Raw genomic sequence first — 20,225 nt, 5'->3', positions numbered from 1 at the left:
TGAACCTTGATGCTGCTGGAGACAACTGGGCCTAATTAAAACAGTATTTTATTTATAAGGCGCAATTAAAAACTTGCATTTTACTTTAAAGTTTCATATAATGACACCAGTGTTTTAACAAAACATGCACTGAAAGTACTAGTAAGGCAACTATGAGAGTAAAGTATTATCTGCAAAAATGCAGCATTTGCAATGCACCATCATTTAAAACAATGTAAACGTCTGCACAGCAGACTGTCTGCTCCGCTGGGTAAACCACTTTAAAGTCTAGCTATTCAAATGGACATGGCAAAATACTTTAAAAATCCGTTTCATTACTGATAATGTTCTAATTCTGTCTACCCACTAGAGTGCGATCATTTATGGTATTGACTCATGTTTTTACTGGTAAATGGCTCTCTGTCATAGCAACCTGTTTTCCCCCAGCAAAAAGCGTTTTATTTGCTGCCATGAAAACCATGGCTATCCACCCACTCAGATATGAGCACAACACTTACTGCAAATGTCACAACAACAATTATGAAACAACAGCAATGTGAGTCATGCGGAATTACAGCAAATCAAGCGACATTCTGGGTGATTTTAGAGCACTTATCCTATTATTAGAAACTTCTGTACTTTGCATGTCTGATGAAAAATTGATTAGATATATAGCCCCTGAGAGCTGGCAGCTAATGTTGAGTTAAAGAAGAGATATGTAATAGCTTGGTTACTGTTAAACTATCAAATAAAATCCCACTGAAATTAAAATATACTGAAGTTGAGATTTATGGAAAAATGTCTGAGCCCACAGGACCACAACATTAACAATCAAGTAACCAGAGAGGTAAAGAAATCCCTGACTGGATCCAGAAATGGAAGTCAGTGGTTTCAGTTTCTTAGTATACTTCCAGCCAACTAAGTGACTGACTCCAGCACATGGAGCTCAACATCTAATGGAACTTTTTAGGCTCATTGGAGCATTTGTTGTATGAGTCTAAAATGCCTGCTGCTTGGTATAGTAATGGCAAATGATACGTAATGCTGGGTCAAACACATATAATATTCATGGTTCTAGCTTCTACAGACTTTCAAATGTGTCCAAATGGGGATTGTTAGTCTGACCAGACTGTACATGTTTCTGCCTGTCGTTTAATGCTGTGGGCAAGCTGTGGGCAAACTAAAATATGCAAAGTTACAAGCAATGTAAATTGCTTTGAGAAATTATTCTCTTCCCATCTTGTAGTAGTAACTCCGATCTCCTCAAGTTAACACAAGATCCAATCGGATATGATTTTCCGTTTAATACAGCATCAATATCTATACCTAACATCTAGGAATCACAACTTTCTACTTCTATCTAAAACACTCAGAGTTTTAAAGCATATTATTTAATCTCACCAAACTAGCATTTCATCTGATCTGAATGTTGTATCTTGCTCTGCATCATTTAAATTTCCTCACAATCACATAGAGAGGGGCTATGAGGCGAGACCACATGTTAGCCATCAATGCCATTTTTTTTCCTTTTTGGTTACGGGCCAGAGAGAGGCTACTAATCAGTGTGCAGAGGTCACCCACCTGCCCCCTGGATCATAGTTCACACACACAATTAATTCATTATGGGGAAAAGTCACTGCTGGAGGTTGAACTGCCCATTCCAGGTTTTTTGGAGGTGAATGTCCTGCCACTGACCTGGAGAAATAGCTCCATTAGCTAAAACTCTGTTAAATCACATTTCCTTATGCAATTTTTCTAACATAAACATTATAAAGCATTGATTAATAGAAAACTTTGCCACCAAAACAATAATGGCTGTAAGCACGGGTACAGATTAGGTTTGAACTTCATTTTCTCTTAGAGTGTATTTATTGTCTCTTTACAATATTGCCACAGATAAGCCTGACTAGTAGTAAATGAGATTTCTCGCAAATCATTTAGCACCTACATGTCTAACATTATAGGCATATATGAACAAAACAGAATATTAAGTAGCTGCAGTTCCTTCTATTCTTGAATCTACCCTTAGACCTAAGGATGCAGCTTTTTGAAAAAAAAATAGCAAAGACTCTGGGCATTTCAGTTATGTGGCTAAGTAATGTACAGATAAGAAAACTGAGATACAGTAAAATTAAAAGCAGATGTGAAAAATGACTTAGTCACCTAACTCCTATATTGGAATTAAACAAAACTATTCCAGCAGGCATCTCAACCTGGAAATGCCTTAATCCGTCTGAGTTTGAGTCACCAGTGCCTAAGTCACACTTTCTCACATGAAGGTCCTGCATTAGAGTTCTACATTGTGCACTTCCTCAGACAATTCCAACAGAGAAGCCAGATGCCAGCAAAATGGTCTGTCCTAAGACCCCAAATATTGCTTTGACCGTTCATTTCACATTCAATTTTCCTTGCCTCAATCATCCTTCATGACCTTGTGCCCAAATCCTTTCCTCACCTTCCGCAACAAAAGCACTTCCAAACTCCATCCATTGCTCCCTCACTGCCATTTTTGTTTAGACTTTGGGTACAAAGCAAAGTCTTCATACGCTGCCTTGCTTCCTAAAGATACTCTGTGATCAGTCTACATAACTGCAACAACTGAGTAATGCTTGTGAGTATCATCAGTTTGAAGACTGGAATCTCTCCAAATGCAGTAGTCTGAGCAGTTCCCTGGTCAATAAAGAGGAAGTTTGTACACTGAGTCTTACCTCAGCTTGAATGGTAGCTGGCAAACCCGAGGTTTCATTTTCTGTGATATTACCAGTTGGACCATTGCTTGGGGAACTGGGACCTGATCCGGGAGAGCTGCTACTGACTGAGGATTCTGGAAAACAAATTACGGATACATGAATTCATGGTTCACATAGAAAGGCAATGTATGATCTCAGTGAACTAGCTGTACACTACTTATGGCATAGTTTGGGGTTTTTCTTTTGTGCATCTGAGGAGTACTTACCAAGTAGGAATTAACTACTTACTTTTTAAAAAAAAATTGTCTGCATTTTTTTGATTTTGTTTTTTACAACACTGACAATGAAATATATTCTTGTTCTTTTCTCTTTTGATCTATCAATCAGCTTCACAAAGGGTCACTTATTTTTTATCTTCCACACAGATTATGTGGTACTCAGTAGCAGGCAGAGATACAGACATTGAACATATAATCAATAGAAAGAGAAGAAAATCTTTTCTTTCTAATCGCATAGTGCCCTGCTTCTGTAAGAGATCAAAATGACAGAGATAGGCAGCTTGCAAAGGTCATGATAACATGCCATCAATTCATGAGGCCTACAGCCTTCCCTTACTGTTTGGAAAGGGGCTGGGCTAATCTGTTGTAAACTAACTTTTATGTGTGCAAGTAATAATGATAAGACACATGACTTTCACTACATCTTTGTTAAAAATGCAAAAATTTTAAAGACTGTGCATTATCTTGATTAAAAATTCCCAAATTCTGTCTAAGGTAAAGGAAAGGAGTATGAATGAATTGTGTACGAGCTGTTGCATTAAACTGTTCTAATCCTATACTTATTTAAATACAAGTTCTGTATATGGATAAATTTAATAAGGTTCAAGATTGAGTAGTGGGAGAGCAGTGCAGATAGGAATCCTTGATGGGATATCTTTAACTGAAAGTCTTCAAGAAGTTAAAATAATTACTATCAAAACATGGCTATAATTATTCCGAGTCTACTTCTTTTCTACTTTGCTCTTTCTTTCTCATCCTGTTGCAAAAATATGTCCTCACTTTCACTGAAATTAGCATGAGATTTCCTAGCAGCTTCTTGGACCTGCTGCTGTTTCCTGCCAGAGCTGCCTTCAATTTATTAATGTGAATCAGTACCCAAATATACTAACTGGTCAGGGAAATTTCCTGCACTGAATTCTCACTGATTTCATCAGAACAATAGAAACACAAACTGTGTAATTTTTTCTCAGCTTTTGAAAAACTGTAATAGCACATTTTATATAAGTATGCATTTACTCAAGTACTATTTTCTGTTAAAAGGTAAAAAAAAAAAAAGAAAAAAAAAAGAAAAACCACTTTAGACAGTAATGTTTCAACAAAATCAAATAATTGATTAAATGTTTGCTAAGTCTTGATTATGAAAGCTATATAATCATAACCATAATCATAATAATGGCAGTCTGCAAGGCTCGGTGTTATTGACACAGACATGAGTCATGGCTAAAGGACATATGTCCTTTACTTGGAGGCTTCTGCTCTGGCAATGACTGCAGAAAAACCTCCTGGGATAAATACTTATTTCATAGCTTACTTGCAGGTCTACAGAATACAAAAATCTGCCACAATTAAGGAGGAGATCAAGAATCTCAGAAGTGTTTCAGAGAATTGAAATAAATTAATTAATTGTAAAAAGCCCCAATCTGGAAGTAATTTATAGAGAAACCACCTTATGTAGTTACTTTAATGCTTACAATCATAGCTCTGTCTCAGTTTTACATACGACATACTGTGAAAGTCTGTTGTGAGAACTGCATCTATGGGGACGCCAAAGTGAATTTGCTTACTGTAATGCTCTTTTATTTCAAATAAATACAATAAATGCTCTTTTACTTCAAATAAATGAATACAGCCTTGTCAGCTTTCTATTCCTAGGCACTAAAACAAGGTGACTTCAGGCTGGTTGGTAGCTGTGGTGAAGTGTGAAATTCTGCAAAATAATCCATATGATATGAGTCACCACTCCATATAGTGATACCAAGCATGTAACAGAATGCGTTGGTATATGCTGTTAATTGGCCTGTCACTTTTTTTTAGTGCAAGGGCAAGAAAAATACTGAAAAAAATTCTATCTATCTCATGAAAAAAAAAATTGCATTTTCCCCTTTTTAATCTCCCATATACATAATCCCTGTTTTTGCATGCTAAAAATCTGATTCAATTACTAACAATTTTATATGATATCTATCTGATGCTTTCAATTTTTTTTAAAGAAAAACATCCCCAACACCAAACAGACAATCAAAAGAAAAAAAAAACAACAACAAAAAAACAGAACAACAGGATAAAACATACAATCTCAAAAAGATTCTGGATTAACCAAAGGTATTTTTGCACCTGCTTTTTTCATTTGCATTCTCGATTGGAGAGAATTGGAAAGTGGGAGATGCAAGACCCCAAATTTTTACCATGTTCAGAATAAACAAATGAGGGGAACAGACTGTTCTCTTTCTTTTTCTCCTTTAATGTCCTTTTTTGCTGATAGGTTACCATTAATTTGTTTCTGCACCTACTGTTACAAAATGCTTCTTTCCAAACTGGTTTAAGAACATGGTTTTTGAACAGTGGCTTTTTAATACGTTTTAAAAAGCTGCAGATTTATATTTAATCATTTCTTTAATCCAGTTCCCTTTCCAGCAGCAGAAAAATAACGGCTAACAGCACGGTTAGGAAACAACTTCAATGCCAATATACCACTTCTGGGGTTGTTCCATGCATTTCAGGTAGCAGTTGCAGTTGAGACAGAATTTTTTTTTCCAGGTTTAATTACCTGTCACTTCAAAGAGTCTCTTCTTGAATGAACTGACAACATTTCCATCCTTCCTCCTAAGTAAAGGACTGCTTCTCCTTTCTGTCACCTTTTGTTTTAACCTTGAACGTACCTTCAAATTCGGCTCTGAAGCTGGAAACGGAAAGAAAATAAATGATTTCAAATCAAAGTATGGCTTCACCCAGTCACCACTGACCTATAGGATCCTCCTTATAGGACTTAATGGGATCCACAGAGACCTCAAAGGCAGAATTTTTCCTACTTGTCCTCTCCAGTCTTCCTGCTGTCCCTAATACAATTCCATTTGAGATTGAGGAATCGGTGAGAAAGCAAGACTCTGGATAGCTTCTGAGCTTTGTACTATTATTACTTTCGACCTTACCCCCCATTTCATCTTTTCCTGATTCTCTCGCCTTCAAAAAAAATAGGTTCATAATGAACTTGTATTATCACAATGTCTCTATTCCCAATTTGAGTTAAATCTGTGAGACAGGAGGACATTCTACTTTGTACACTATTTCCTTGACTTCAAAGAAAAATATTTTTTCTCACATATCTAACAATCTGAGATTCTTATTCTGCTTTATAACATTACATAGATTAAAGCATGTGAAGCTAAGTTATGAGGAGCATATTCTAAAAATATTTGAGAAAACCAATAGCACAAAATTCACTAAGAGTCACTAAGGCCTGCACTTCTATGAAGCCAGGGTTGGTTTGTTCTTTTATCTTCTTCTAAACTTTTATTATTCCTCACATATTCTTCTTCAGTTCAAGGGGCAGACAGTGGGTTATAAAATTCAAAATTTTCAGTGTCTCTGCTGAAAAAGGTAAAAAGGCATTTCAGTAATAAGTCATTGAATTAACTTCTCTTCCCCTCTAAAGAAATGGCCATTTACTCACTTTTTTTTCTCATCCCATTTCAACTCTGATACTACCCAAGCATCAGTATAGCATTTTTTTTTTTCTTTTCCTTAGAATGCAGTAGTAGGTGCTGTGACTATTAGCAGTTCATTTTCTCATTAATATTAATTAGAGGTTAATGAAAGCTTTGTTCTGCATCATTTTATATATCTCATAGGTGAAAACTTTGATGTCAAAGTTTTGGAAATCAACCTTATAATTGGATTATGGTCTGATGACAGAAATAGAAAGAAGCCTCCATTGGTGCCTTTTGATTTCTCTTAGAAATATAAATTATGACAAGATTTGCTGGCAGAACATTTTTTGGTCAGCAATTTTAGGCCCAGAACTTCAATGTTTTCTGAATAACATACCAAACAACTAGATTTATTACAGTGTCCAAAGAACATTTACGCAGAAAAATATATACTCTGAAAAAGAAGAAGTAGGATTGATTCCCAGAAAACCTAGGATTATATTTAATGCACCTTGGGCAAGTTCCACCTCTCTTTTCTAAATGGGCACAGTCTTTCCATCATGTGAACATCAGAGATGAAGCTCTGCTTCACTTTTTGTTTTGTGATATTTTTGCATGATAAAATGTTTCATGTACTCAGTTATCTGCTCTTATAAATAAACCTGCTATCAGATAGACTGCTAAGAGCCAATGAAAGATAATTGTGGAATACTGAACTTGTTTATATTTTTCTTTCTAGAACTGAGGCTTGGCTGAGTGATATTTCAAAACAGAGACAACTGGAAACTGGGATCAGTTCTCTCTCCTAAGCACATGCATAAACCCACCCCCCCAAAAGGAGCACGGGTTAGCAGAAAACAAAATAAATTAAACCTTTCCTTTCTTCAACATTTTACTGTTGGTTGCTTTGAGATAATGATTCAACACACCTCTCGCTACAATAGTTGTCTGGTGTGTAATATCAACACGTTTGTTTCCTGCTGTCCCCCTTGTTCCCTGAGGAACAGGTTCACTAGAAATGCTTATGGCAGAGGAAAGGAATTGCTACCATGTTCAGAGTGATGCTAAATATTCTGTTACCTCAAAACTTCTTCCATCTGCAGTCATTCACTTGCCTTTGTCACATATTGGCTCTTGGCAAGCAGTTCTAAGCCTTGAGCACATTTCAGTGAAAGAGGCACAAGCTACTAAAATGCTGGAAATCTTTAATAATACAGATATTAACAAGAAATTTCAGTTTCAATGGTTACTACCATCACTTAGACCAATGGTCAGTATAGATATCACCCAAGTATGATGACATTTAGAAGAAAAGATAGTCGACCATTGTGCTGAATCACTTTGCACCGTATGCTTAAAATTTAGGAGATTTCCACGCCCTTGACAGACTAATGTGATACAAATCCTCTGTAATATTCACTGGAGAGTAGCTCCACTTCTATATGATATGTGTTTCATGCTCACAGAGATTGCCTTTCTATTTTTACCTCATTCCCATCACATTCTGCAACCCAATCAATCATTTAAACAGAGAAAGCGCTTTGATGTTAACGTCTGAATTTATGAGCCAGCTGAGAAGATAGCTGTTCCATGAAAGATGAAGTATCATTTTTAAATGGAAATAATCAATTTTAAAATGAAAAGGCCTGGAGAAGAGTGAGTTTCAAAATATAAAATAAAAACTCCCAATAAAAGGCAAAGCTAAGGTTTATAAGTGTGTGTATGCCTCAAGTACTGGCCTTCTTGAATATCTCCCGTAAGACACTGCCAGATGCTGACATGATATCATCTAGGACTTGATGTCTGGAAGTAAAAAAACAGATTTCAATGTATTAAATAAATCTATCAAATTTGAGGATATCTGCTCCGAAGGACAAAGTGCAGAATTGGAAAATGGTTTCTTGATCCCACTTAGTTGCTGAGGCACTGACTTGGTGCATGACTTGGCATTTCAACCTGTCCCACTGAAGTTTAAGCAGAATTATTGTTGACTGCAACCAGTATGAATTAAGTTAGCAAACTTATGTACCTCGGTACAGTTCTACATGGAGGTAGTAATAACATTTCTAACTGTCAGCACTCTTCTAATAGTTAACAAGGTAAAATCAAATAATTTCAGCTTCAAAGATAAAGCTGTGGATTAAAATTATACGTGGATAGACAGATAGATAGATACACACATCTCCCCAAAGCTCATAACTGATATATGTGATTGCTTTTAAATTATTTTAATCCTTTGAGTGCTGAAATACATAAAGGGTGGAAAACAAATTTCTTGAAACGTTGTCTAAATTACTTTGTCTGCCAAGTATCTGAAGAGCATTTGAAAAGCTTTAGTTGCAGTGAAAAAATATTATAATTAATCTGGTTTGATATTTTAGCTAGTGGTTCTTAGAAATAGTCTACAGAGGGTATCACTCAAAATAACTATTTTGCAGAGCTCCTTGTGTGGATATTTTTACTATACGTTATGAATTCCTTTGCTGAGTTTATCTAAATCTACTGCCAAAGGTGACTACAGTAATCACCCAGAGAGATTTGTTGTGCAGGAGTATCACAAGGGGAGCTGGTACCAAAGAACTACCGAGTCCTAAACTTCTGTCACTGCTTTACTGCAGAACTGCTTCCTCATGTAGATACAACCCCCCAAGAACTAACCTTTTTTGCACTACATTAATACCACAGGATAATCAAAAGTCCCCCATGTAGGCTATTCCTCTATGCTATGATTCAACCATAAACCAAGATAGTGATTCAGTAGGATAATGAATATATGTGACTAACTTTATGTACACCGAACATCATGTTAGATTAAAAGACAACAGAAAATATCATAAGCCATGCAATGGATCAGTTACCTAACTCTTTGGCATGGCCTGCAGTTATTTCTAAGGAAGTGGTAATCTTAGTTCTACATAAAGAAGAAATATAATGTCTGTATGAATTTTATCATCACCTTCCCTGCTTCACATAGCAGGGAAGAGATTAGTGGCCATATTTTTAAAAATAGCAAAATACACAAACTTGCACATACATACAAATTATTGCATTCCAATCACCATCATTGGTGAAAAAGAACTATTCTCTCCTGAGTAACATGATATTGAGAAGCAAGCACGAGGACAGCAAAATCATACAGTGAAATCATTATGCCATATACTACATTTTGCTTAATCATTAACAATTTGCAGCATTACTCACACTAAGGAATATTGCCTGTGGCAAAACCGCTCCCAAATGAGCTGAGTTTTTGTGACAGGGCTTTGTTTCACTGTTTCTTCTTATTAAACACACAGAAATAATTAAGAAGAATGGATAGAAATACTCTCTACTCATGGGAAGGGGACATATAAATGTAGGGAATGTAAAAGATAATAATGTTTTACTTTCTGCTGCTCCTGGAACACAGGACCACTTTTGAATCAGAAAAGCGTGTTGCAACTTCAAATCAGCATTTAACAAAGTAGACAGGAAATGGGGGGTGGGAGATGGTGTGTAGTGAGCAGGTCTTCATCTTGAGGCTATATAGAGGAAACCTGAAGAACAGAAAGTGAGCTTTTGTCTAGGCCTAGAAAGGCTCTAAAGTGAAACCATTTCCTTTTATTAGTTGAAGGCTGTCTTTAAAAAGCTGTGGGGTAGCAGAGTAAGTGATACTAAGTTTGGCTAAGAGGATTCCAAAAGCAGAATAAGCAATACAGGCAAATTCTGTATATTTTCAAGATTTGTCACTTCTTACATGATTAAGAGATATGAGAAAGAATTTCTCCCTGTTGTCCAGACACCAACTTTTAGTACTAAGATCACTTTCAAATAATATGGACTTCTATAATATATTTAAGTCAACAGATACAACTACAAAACAAAGACTTCGTAATCTAGAACTAATTAGCTCTGGCATTCCATTTTTTTTTTTTGGTCACATTTTTAGACTGTAAAGAGTCATATATTAAAATGATTTGCCTACATTCAATATTATATACTATACAAAAGTTATCCAAAGAGCTTTTTCTGCTGTTTTCCTGCTTTCTATCTTACAAGCCTCAAGGAAGGAAATTACATAGTCAATGAATTCTTTTATTTTGGTATATGTGTTGTTATTTGGTTTTTTTTTGCATTGTCCTGTCCTGTTATGTGTCAATGACACATAACACTAAATTATAAAATTGAAGAGATGAAGACAGCCTCTTTTTGTAGCATTTATTCACAGCACAAGTGGGTTCCTGGCCCCTTCTGTGGGCCAGTCACGAAGGTGATACACACACACAATAAAGCTGGCTGGGCTTCCTGTCTGTGCAGCACCAGCTCTGGACATTAAGAGACTCTAATGACAATGAGAACCTAAGAGAATCTCCATTTGACCTGGAGAAGGTCAAATTCCACCCCGCTACTGTATGAAGAAAAACAGTTGAAAGAGGCGTATATAAGATCCCTACAAAGGCAGTCTGAGGTTATTTAGCTGGGGAGAAATACCCATTCATACATCTCTCAGGAAAAAAAGACCAAATTTTCCCAGTTCCCTCCCCCACCACTGTTATAGGCAGTGTAAAAGGGACAAAATACATCTGTCCCCCATCAGAAAGGATAAATGAGGAGATAGTCTAGGCTTCTTCATCAAAAATATGAATCCAATTGAAGTCAGAAGCTCTGGATAGGTATAGTACATACGTCAAGAACCGAAGTAGCTTCCTGCTCCCTCTCCCCTGCTTTATGGAGAGCTGCCCCCAAATTTGTTCTTGTGAGAGATCTCGGAAAGTTACACAGTCCTTCCTCTAGCTGCATGAGGCTCTAGCAGACATGTAAATAGTCTCTGCTCTGCTTGGAGTTTCTGACTTCTGCTCTGATTTCCTGCAGGCAACCACAGACTGTTTCAGACACCTTCACCGATCTGAATATACTGAACATGGGCAAGATGGGCAATGGGTTGATGGACTGGAAGATACCTGCATGCAGTACGGTTCTGCGGGTTCAAGGACTTTTAAATTCTGTTAATTTAAAATGCCTCTTCTCAAAGAGCTTTCAATTAGATTCATGAGACTGAAAGCCATTTATACCATTTCCTCAAAAGCTATTCCAGGAACTATATGGAACATCCACGTTGCTGGTCCTGACCACTGGGTGGTCCCAACAAGGCAGGAGCATCAGATACAGCTGTGTAGGATGAAGATGCTTGGTTTATCTGGCTTGCATCACCTAATGTGTTTTCAGCATGCACAGAAACTGCTTCCTGGACTGCCAGTTGCTTTAAGGGGAATGCTAGTCACATGTGAAACCCTTTAGTCCTTTGCTTTGTTTTAGTTCTGTGAAAGGTAGAATGCTTTATTTACTCTGACTAAGGTAAATATTCATTCCCTAAATAAGAAAAGAGTTTTAGTGAAATACATAGTAAAATGACTAATTAGATTAGAAGGGATCCCTCAGCCCTTCAACTGTCTTCAGGCTAAGGAAGTAATTTTAACAAGATTAGCAGTTTTTCATTGGTTGTCTGAAGAAGGTTGAAAAATGAAATACTCCCTGAAGCCACTTTAAATATTTAGCTTTTTCCTTAATGCACTGCTGTCAATATGGAAACACAAAATTTCTGTTTTAAATCCACGCAAGTAATGTTATCTCTTTAGGAATGCTTCATTGAATTAGGTGTAGGAATTACTCAGTGAACTGCTTGCATTTAGCCAAAATTAGGTAGCTATATATTTTTCTCATTAAAAAACTGGTCTATATAATATATTTCTCTGATATCATGTGTGCCACATGTGTGTCACCTGTGAGGCGAAAGAGGCAGACTCTTGATACTATTCTTATCAATTTCTGCTCATTAGAACGATCTCTTTGCATGTGCACAAGCTTGGCCGATATGACTGCATTAGCAGAAACCCCACTACCTTTCCCTTTCAAAAGGGCTATAGGTTCACTGGGCTACCTAAATCTTCATGGAATAGAGTCCTCATTGTGTTTCAGGTCTGCTGAAGCAATGGCATATGATTGCTATGTCACATCTTAATGCCCTTTCATGTGAAATTTTGGCAAAAAGTCTTGAAATACAGCAAGAAGAACAAGGCTATCCTAATATTAATATTTATCTTCCCTTTTTATCTTCAAATTATGTTATTTTTGTGCACTTTATAGCATTTAGTGTGACCTAAATCACATTTTAGTTCTAAGGAGCTGTGGAAGGGAAGGACAATGATGAAGGTGGTAATTTAATAGAGAGTATCCCTCATTTGAAAGGTAAGATCTCAATTTAGACATCTGTGACTAGCAGTCATTCTGGATATGTCTTCACTGGTTATTTTTGTCCCCGCTTCTGGTCCTACACATCAGATGATTTTCAATTGGGAAGATATAATGGCAACACAGTATTATACTTTCTTCAAAAATAGCAAATTCCACCCTTCAGCCTACAACCTCCATAATCCATTGAATGATTACTTTTGCACAAACAAAATTACTTTCTCCGGTGAAGAAATGCCAAAGACGATCCCCAGCAGTCCAGGCTTTTGAAGAGCCACAGACTGACCCCTTACTATATGATTTATGTTTTGCAGAACAATTATGTTCATTTCCCCAAGCCCTATGCAAGAAGAAATTAGTTAGAAAGGTGATTAAATCCCAGGGATTTTAATCTAGGAAAATATCCAACAGTGATAAGTCACTGATGGCAGGCAACAAATTACAATTTGCTATTTCACCAATCCCCCAAAAATTCATGATTAAACACCCCCCAGATTTGAGAGGACATCTATTTCATTGTAGATGATAGCAAGGAAGGTATAAATGGCTGAAACAGACTGTTTAAAGCTGCCCAAAGGTAACACAGCTTAGTAGCAAATAAGACTGCTGTAACAGTTTAGGATGCCAAGAAAACTAAAACATCAAAGAGTAATACATCTTGCTTTCCTAGTAAATGAGTACCCTGGGCCAAATTCAGCTTAAGGATAGGAAGGCACAGCTCCAGTGAAGGCAATGGAAACTAAAATTGGTCCAAAAGTTGTTTTGTTTTTTAAAACGTGTTTGTTTAACTTGTGCAGGCACGGCTGACTTTGTGAAAAGTCTCTCCATGTTAAGTGAAGTGAGGAAACACCCCCACCTGTTTAAACTCTTAATTAGACATCGATATTGCACCTTTACAGCAAAGCTGAACCAAAACACATTACTTTTAGATAGGTTCTTTATGCTCTGGGATGCAAATTCAGTGCTCTACAACTTAATTAACTAAATATACAATGTAACCTTCCATCTGGTAGAGTAATTTAACAGGAATAATTGTGCACCACCATAACTCAACGAGACACTGAGGAAAACCATTGAAATGCTATTTCCTTTCCTTTGGAAGAGAATTATGTACAATTTCAGCATGCTTTGCATTTCTAACAGTTAAAGCCAACAGGGAGATATCACTCTCATTTATAATACTTTCCCATGAGAAAATCAAAAGCAAAGTACAAAGCTTATGCCGTTGTTCATGAATGACTCTGTAATACTTACTTGGCTTTAGCCAGAACATGTTATTTGGCAGCTAAAACCTTTAATTAGAATTGTGGGTTTGAACAGATTTTTCAGTGAAACTATGTTTTGCAGGAGTGTGGAGAAGTGCAATCTTTACTAACCAACACATTCTATTTTAGATGATCTGATACCATGTGATTTCCACTTTTCATTTCTCTGTCTGTTTCTCTTTTTGCCATGTTTTAGATCTTCTTGTTTATTTTTCCAGAAGTTTTCAACTGTCCTTGCCCTTGAAACAGCTGTCTCACAAAAATCCAACAGCAGTGTTTGCCACTGACTTCAAAGAGTCTCAGATTTTATACATACAATTTTGAAACTTACTTATACAGAAGGGAGTGAGTTTCAAATGCCCATTAAAACCATTCAACTTCATTGTCAATAGACACTGCGCTCTTGAAATCCCTTATATATTAGGACTGCTCTGTGCAGTATTTAAGGTCAATTCCCTTCAAGTGTAAAAAAGGAGTCCAGTACCTAGTTACTTATCAAAAAAATGTATGCAAGCTGCTTGATAATTTATAAAATTGAAAACATGCAAAGTTTGCATAAGAAAAGCCTGAGGTGTAAAATTAGCAGTCACAAAATACCTTAAGTAGAACTTTGTAATTTAATTTTGGCTAAGTACAGGCAAGTAAAAGAATAACTGAGAAGTTAAGATAGTATTCAGATTGAGACTGCATAATTAGTTTAAATGTCGATACACCAGCCATCAAGATGGTTCAGTACCTAACACAGCAGAGTAATTATTTGACAAGATAAAGGTGAAGTAAATACAAGTAGTGGGATTTATGTTAAGACTCCAGAAGAATGGCAAAAAAAAAATCAAGTCCAGACCACCTTGAATTAGACCACCTTGCAATTTAAGTAAAAATAAGCATTCGAGAATAACAGTAAGTGCTAAATAGAGTATATTAGAGAAATAATCTTGCACTGATGGAAAGATCATGATCGTCTTTATGGGAATCATCCTAGTGATGACTCCTGTTGAATCCTGGTGCAGGCCTCAGAAGCTTTTGCCTTGACAGACCACCACAACCAAACCTTGTCACCAGGCCTACCTCAGCATTTTTTTTTTTTTTGGTTTTAAGCTAATCTAAAACCATTTTCCTTCTCACCCAAGCTAAGTTGGAGTGACACTGCATTCATTCTCACTCTCAGCCTACAAGCTACAGAGCGCTAATGGAACCAAGATGACTGCAGCCCAGCACAGTAGCTACAACAGTATTATGTTTCTTTAAAGCTATTGGGCTCCAGTGGGCTGAACTCTACTTTTGTCTGCTTATTACATAAATCCGGAAGAAGTTGTTAACATCACTTTGCTTCAGATTCATTCTTTAATTACAAGTGAAAGTCTCTTCTCTGTCTCAAAAGTCTTACTACTAGCTGGGTCCTCTCAACTTATTGATGGTGAATTCAAGAAGGCTAAAAAGTCTACCTACCGGTAATTAGTTACTACACAGAATGAGAAGTCTTGAAGAAAAAGGACTGGGAATAAGGAGACCTCTCTTTATTTTTTTTTCCAGTTCTGTGACAAGCACTGGTGATTTCCTTTGGGCAAATCACCCGCTCCAACTTGGTCAAGATCGTTCATTAACCTGGGCAACCAATGACTCTGAGGGACAGGAATGTTTAGCTCTAAAAATAAGTATGAAGCGCGAGCCGTATTATGTTTGCTGTCTTTCCAGCTTTGATAACCAAAGTGCCTCTCCCATTTATTGGCCTGTTTTTAAGCTAGGAACTAGAAAATTTATAAACTAGGAAAATAAAGCATCTCTTTTACTGAGTTTGAATTCTTCATTTTGGCAGACATAATAGAGGATTTGTGATCCTCTAAGTCATTTTTTTTTCCATTCAAGACCAACAGCAATTCAGCTTTTTCATACACTGTTACTTCTCAGGAGAGTGTTTTCCTAGAAAATGCAGACAGAAATGGAATTAAGTGGCATGTGGGTCACGGAAGGGAAGGGGAGAAAAACTTTCACACACAAAATGTTTTTCTTCTCAGTTTCAACTGCTCCAGTAGATTACTCAGTCACTGAGTGCAGAAAGAATGATGGTAAGGAAATATTCTAATTAATTTCTTTGAAAAAAAAATACATTTGCTGAGTTCTCATTCAGGAATCTTTCACTCCCATTACACAAGAGCTATGCTGTTATTCTACTGCCTAATCAGGTTAACCTAATGCAGTTCTTACAAAGTGATCTTCACAGTTATGCAGCATAGCCTCCTTCCCCTCTTTCATCACAATATTAAACAGTCCTTCATCTACTCTTTTTTTTTGCCCTGTATGAAATTACATAATTTCCCCCCTCCAAGCACATATCTTGCACTACTTGAAACACCCATGCCATGTTTCCATTGCACATTCTTCCCATGTTTGGGAAGCGAGTTCTCAAATAGTACCATCCTGCCTCATCTCCAAACAAAAAGTAAGTTGTAAGCTTACAAGTCCATGAGAAAAGAAAGAACCAACTGGCATGAAATCAAGATAAGTGATCGACATTACCATTCTATTGTGATTGTGCTAAACTCATGAAAGGAAAAGTTAATACTTGACATACTGACATCCCGAGGAATTTCTTCCAACAAAAGCCAAAATATGAGAAAAAATGCAGAAATTCCATCTATAGCAAGATTTTTAAACAGCATACAGCTTCAGTTAGAGAGTTGACCTTTATTGGAATTTACTGGCTTTTGCTGGTGTGCATCAACACTAGCACACAGAAAATGAAATGTTACAGATTCAAGAAATGCAAACATTTTGGCCTTTTGCCAGAACATTTCTGCATTTACTTCAATAAGGTAAAAAAAAAGTTTTCTTTGAGAAAGCCTCCTGTCCTATGAAACCCATGTGGTTTGTTACATTTTTTTTTTTCAGTTTTATAGCAGCCTTGTGAAACAGATATTTTCCCAGATAGATACAGAATTATGGACATCGGCAATCAAAAGAATCTCATATTAAATGATCGGGTTTTCAAAAGCACACAGCTCCCATTAGAGCTCTTACAATGGTCAGTACGAATTTCAAAAGTGTACAGTAACTGGGAGGAATTTTCAAATCTCTCTGGGTAATTTTGAAGCATGAGTCTCATTGAAAATTAATGAGCCATGTGCAGCTCAGGCTTTTGGGCACTTTGCAAAAACCTCACACATTATAACAGGTATCCACGGCAAGGTCTAGGGCACTTTTAAAATTCGATCTTGCGTTGTTTAGGCCAAATTCTGCTCTTCACTACAGATGTACAGCTTTTCCTCGTGGTATATTTATCAGTCCAATGAAGTAAGAGCTCCCTTTGCTCTGCTCTTTTTGAAAGTCTGTCAGCACAGAGCATCTGAATGCAGCTGTGCAAAGAGCTGCCTACCCTGGCCTCTAGCCCCGAGGACGATCCCAATCCTCCGCGCAGCCGAGCTGCGAGAAGCCGACTGCTGACAAGGCCTGCTGCGTCCCGCAGGAAAGCAGTGATCCACAGGGCTCAGCGAGGCGAGCAGGAACCGCCGCCGCTGCGCTAAGACGTTCACCCGGGTGCCTCACTTCAAGCACACAAACACCAAGGCACCGAGCGTTTCCCGGGGTAGCTGCGTATCGCGTTACTCTTGATGCTAGAAGAATAACAGTAGAAACTGTGTGGAGTATTTTCTCTTTACCATGGTCTATCTGAATTCATTTAAAGATATTAATAAGGAGATGCCACTTTAGGGCTAACTGAGTAAAGATTAAATAGATTACTGAAAAAGAAAGTAAGTAAGAACGGCTCAAGATTTACAATTCCTATGTGACACTTAGCATTCCCTTAGTACAGAATCCTGAAAGTTATTACACATCAGGATGTCAGAAGCAAATCATTCAACTTTGCTTCCCATTAAATCTCTTAAAGCAACTGATGCAATCAGAATAATTTTTCAAGGGCATCATATTATATTTGGAGAAGCCATTTCCATGCTTTAGATTATGAAAATGGAAAACAAAAATGAGAAGCAAACTAAAACTGTGATCGAAAGCTTCCGTAGGTATTCCTTTCCCAAGGCTAAAAGGAATGTAAGGTTCTCTTTCATAGGAATTGCTGGCTTCACACAGGTCCAGCGTCACCGAGGGCTTGCCAGGAGCCCATGGCGACAAGCATTCATAGCCCAAAGGGAAGGAAAAGAGGTTCACCCTTGTGGCAAAGGTCAGATTTCTCCAGGCTTCCAGCCTGTCCCTATGCATGAGTGTTCGTGGGACATCTTTGTGTAGCGAGGCCCCATGAGGATGACACAGGCTCCACAATGTCCCCTGTGCCTGGAGGATGGCCCTATAACCACCCAGATCAGATTAAGGTCATTTGACTGGTGTCGATCTGGTTCCTGTTGCTTTTACTCTCAACCTGGTGAATAATCATTGGACCTTTTGTGGGGATATTGCTGAAGGCTGGAATTACCACTCTTAGCATGAGAGACAGAACATGTAAACAGGATATTTAACAGGGTTACTATTTTCACTGACGCAGACAGCTATCAAGTAGAGGCCCTTGCTAACATGCAACATGCTGTACACTTCATTTCTATTTGCTTATCGGAATCACTATATAAAAACATTAATTATTGCTCATGTCATAAAAACAGTTACGCTAATGACTATATTACTATTTGTCTATTTATTCTGCTGACATCTTTTCAGAGAGTCATCATGTCCTTTGTTCAATTTTGTAACTGATGCATTGCATGCCCAAATATTTGGAATAACATATAGAAAACATCTGGATTTAATTATATTATAGTCCTCTTATGCAGACAATGGGAATTGAATTAAGGAATATTTTGAAACCCCCACAGAGATATAAAAGTATTAGCAGCTGCACGAGAACTTTACTGTTACAATGTTTGAAAATGTTTTGTTTTACAGATCAACAGTGTGACACATCATAAATATCAATCATAATATTTAAGATATGTAAACATGAGGGAAAAATTAAAACCTGTATTTGAAAAAAATGTAGATGAACTCACAGCATTAAGAATATGAAGGGTGTATCCTTTTGTTTAAAAAAATCAAGATGTTAGTTTATTGACAGAGAAAACATAACTTGTACCATGGTATTAAGCAGAAAGCCGCAGAAAGGTGTATTGCGACAGAACAGCCTGCACATTATGTTACAGAATCTTGTTATAATGACACCATATTGTACAAAAGTCTTACGGAAAAAAATCTACTAGAATAACTTAGCAGTTTGCCTTTCATTTTTTCATTGCTCTGGAAATATTTGGGGATATAATATGAGCTTAGAGAGTCTATCCTGAAGTATTAGATGCAGACTGGATTTTCTTTTGGAATATATACTGGCTCCAAGCACCACTTCTTTTCAAGTCAGTACCAGTTTCGCCGTTAGTTTTCAATCTCCCAGTGGCTGAATCACATTCAAAGGCAGTTAGCACAGTCGGGGGCCAACCCTTCTCTCTGAATGTAACTGTATCACTCAACAGCAGGCTCAGGCAATAAGAGATCTAATGTTTTCTTTTCTTTTTCCCTTTCCCCTCTTAGTGTCTCCCTGCATTCTTGGATAACGGTCACTGCAACAAGGGCTGGAGACAACAGCCACACGGACTCCACCACCATCCCTCTAGCATTCATTATGGTGCAGAGCATGTCAAGCCTGCAGTTCACCTGCTGTCAAGACATGAGGCTCAGTTGCTAAATGCTTTAAAATATTCTGAGAAGTTCAAATGAGTATTTTCTTTTAAGATATTAAACACACGTAAACGTGGCCATATGTATGTTCATGCACATGTGCACACAAACTTTGGCATCCGAATTCACAAAATATTATATTAACTCAACTTCTCCTCTTTCCATGAATTCTCCTCAAAATATCCACAAGAATGTTGTCTAAAGGCAGCCTACAGTGGGAAGATAGATACTATTTCTTCCATGGAAAAGAAAGAGCTATTAAACACAGAAGTAATAAAGTAAAATGCGGAAAATGATACCACAAAATCTCCCTGAAATTACAGTCTATTTAGAATATTTAGAAACTAAGGTTATCAGGATTGAAGGTTGCACTAGCTGTTAGCACTGGGAAATACTGGCTTTTGACATCATGTGGTCAATCATCTAACCTGGAAAAGACACAGGCAGGATCTTTGAACTTTCCCTGGAAATCATCCTGAAAGGGTCTACTGTCGGACAACCCTGCTAACAGGTGGGAGACTTGCTGGGTAAGGGGTTTGGGTAAACTTACTCTAAAACTCACCCGTTTTACGAAGTGGAAAATCATCCTTGGCATCCTGTGCTCCTGGCAAAGTGTATTTGTATGGTGGCGAGGCCCCGCTCAGGGGTGGAGAGCTTTGATCCAGTGAGGTATGGTGGGCAGCC

At 37.4% G+C, this 20,225-nt stretch overlaps 1 protein-coding gene across 5 annotated transcripts in view; it reads right to left on the bottom strand.

Moving 5' to 3' along the window:
- HDAC9 (histone deacetylase 9) overlaps window positions 1-20,225 on the bottom strand; it is a 126,543-nt gene that overhangs the window by 54,143 nt on the left and 52,175 nt on the right. For all 5 annotated transcript variants that reach the window (XM_088533507.1, XM_088533502.1, XM_088533504.1 and 2 more), the window contains exons 5-7: window positions 20,104-20,225; window positions 5,496-5,627; window positions 2,688-2,803 (exon numbers count right to left, since the gene is read on the bottom strand). In XM_088533507.1, coding sequence (XP_088389633.1) covers window positions 2,688-2,803; window positions 5,496-5,627; window positions 20,104-20,225 — 370 coding nt within the window. The remainder of the gene's footprint in view (window positions 1-2,687; window positions 2,804-5,495; window positions 5,628-20,103) is intronic.

The sequence above is a fragment of the Tinamus guttatus genome, unplaced genomic scaffold, assembly GCF_059628265.1.
Source record: "Tinamus guttatus ecotype Peru unplaced genomic scaffold, ASM5962826v1 Tinamus_guttatus_pri_ptg000503l, whole genome shotgun sequence".
Taxonomy (NCBI): Eukaryota; Metazoa; Chordata; class Aves; order Tinamiformes; family Tinamidae; genus Tinamus; species Tinamus guttatus.
Note: the sequence above shows the minus strand (reverse complement) of the source record. Positions and strands in the feature narration are given on the sequence as shown.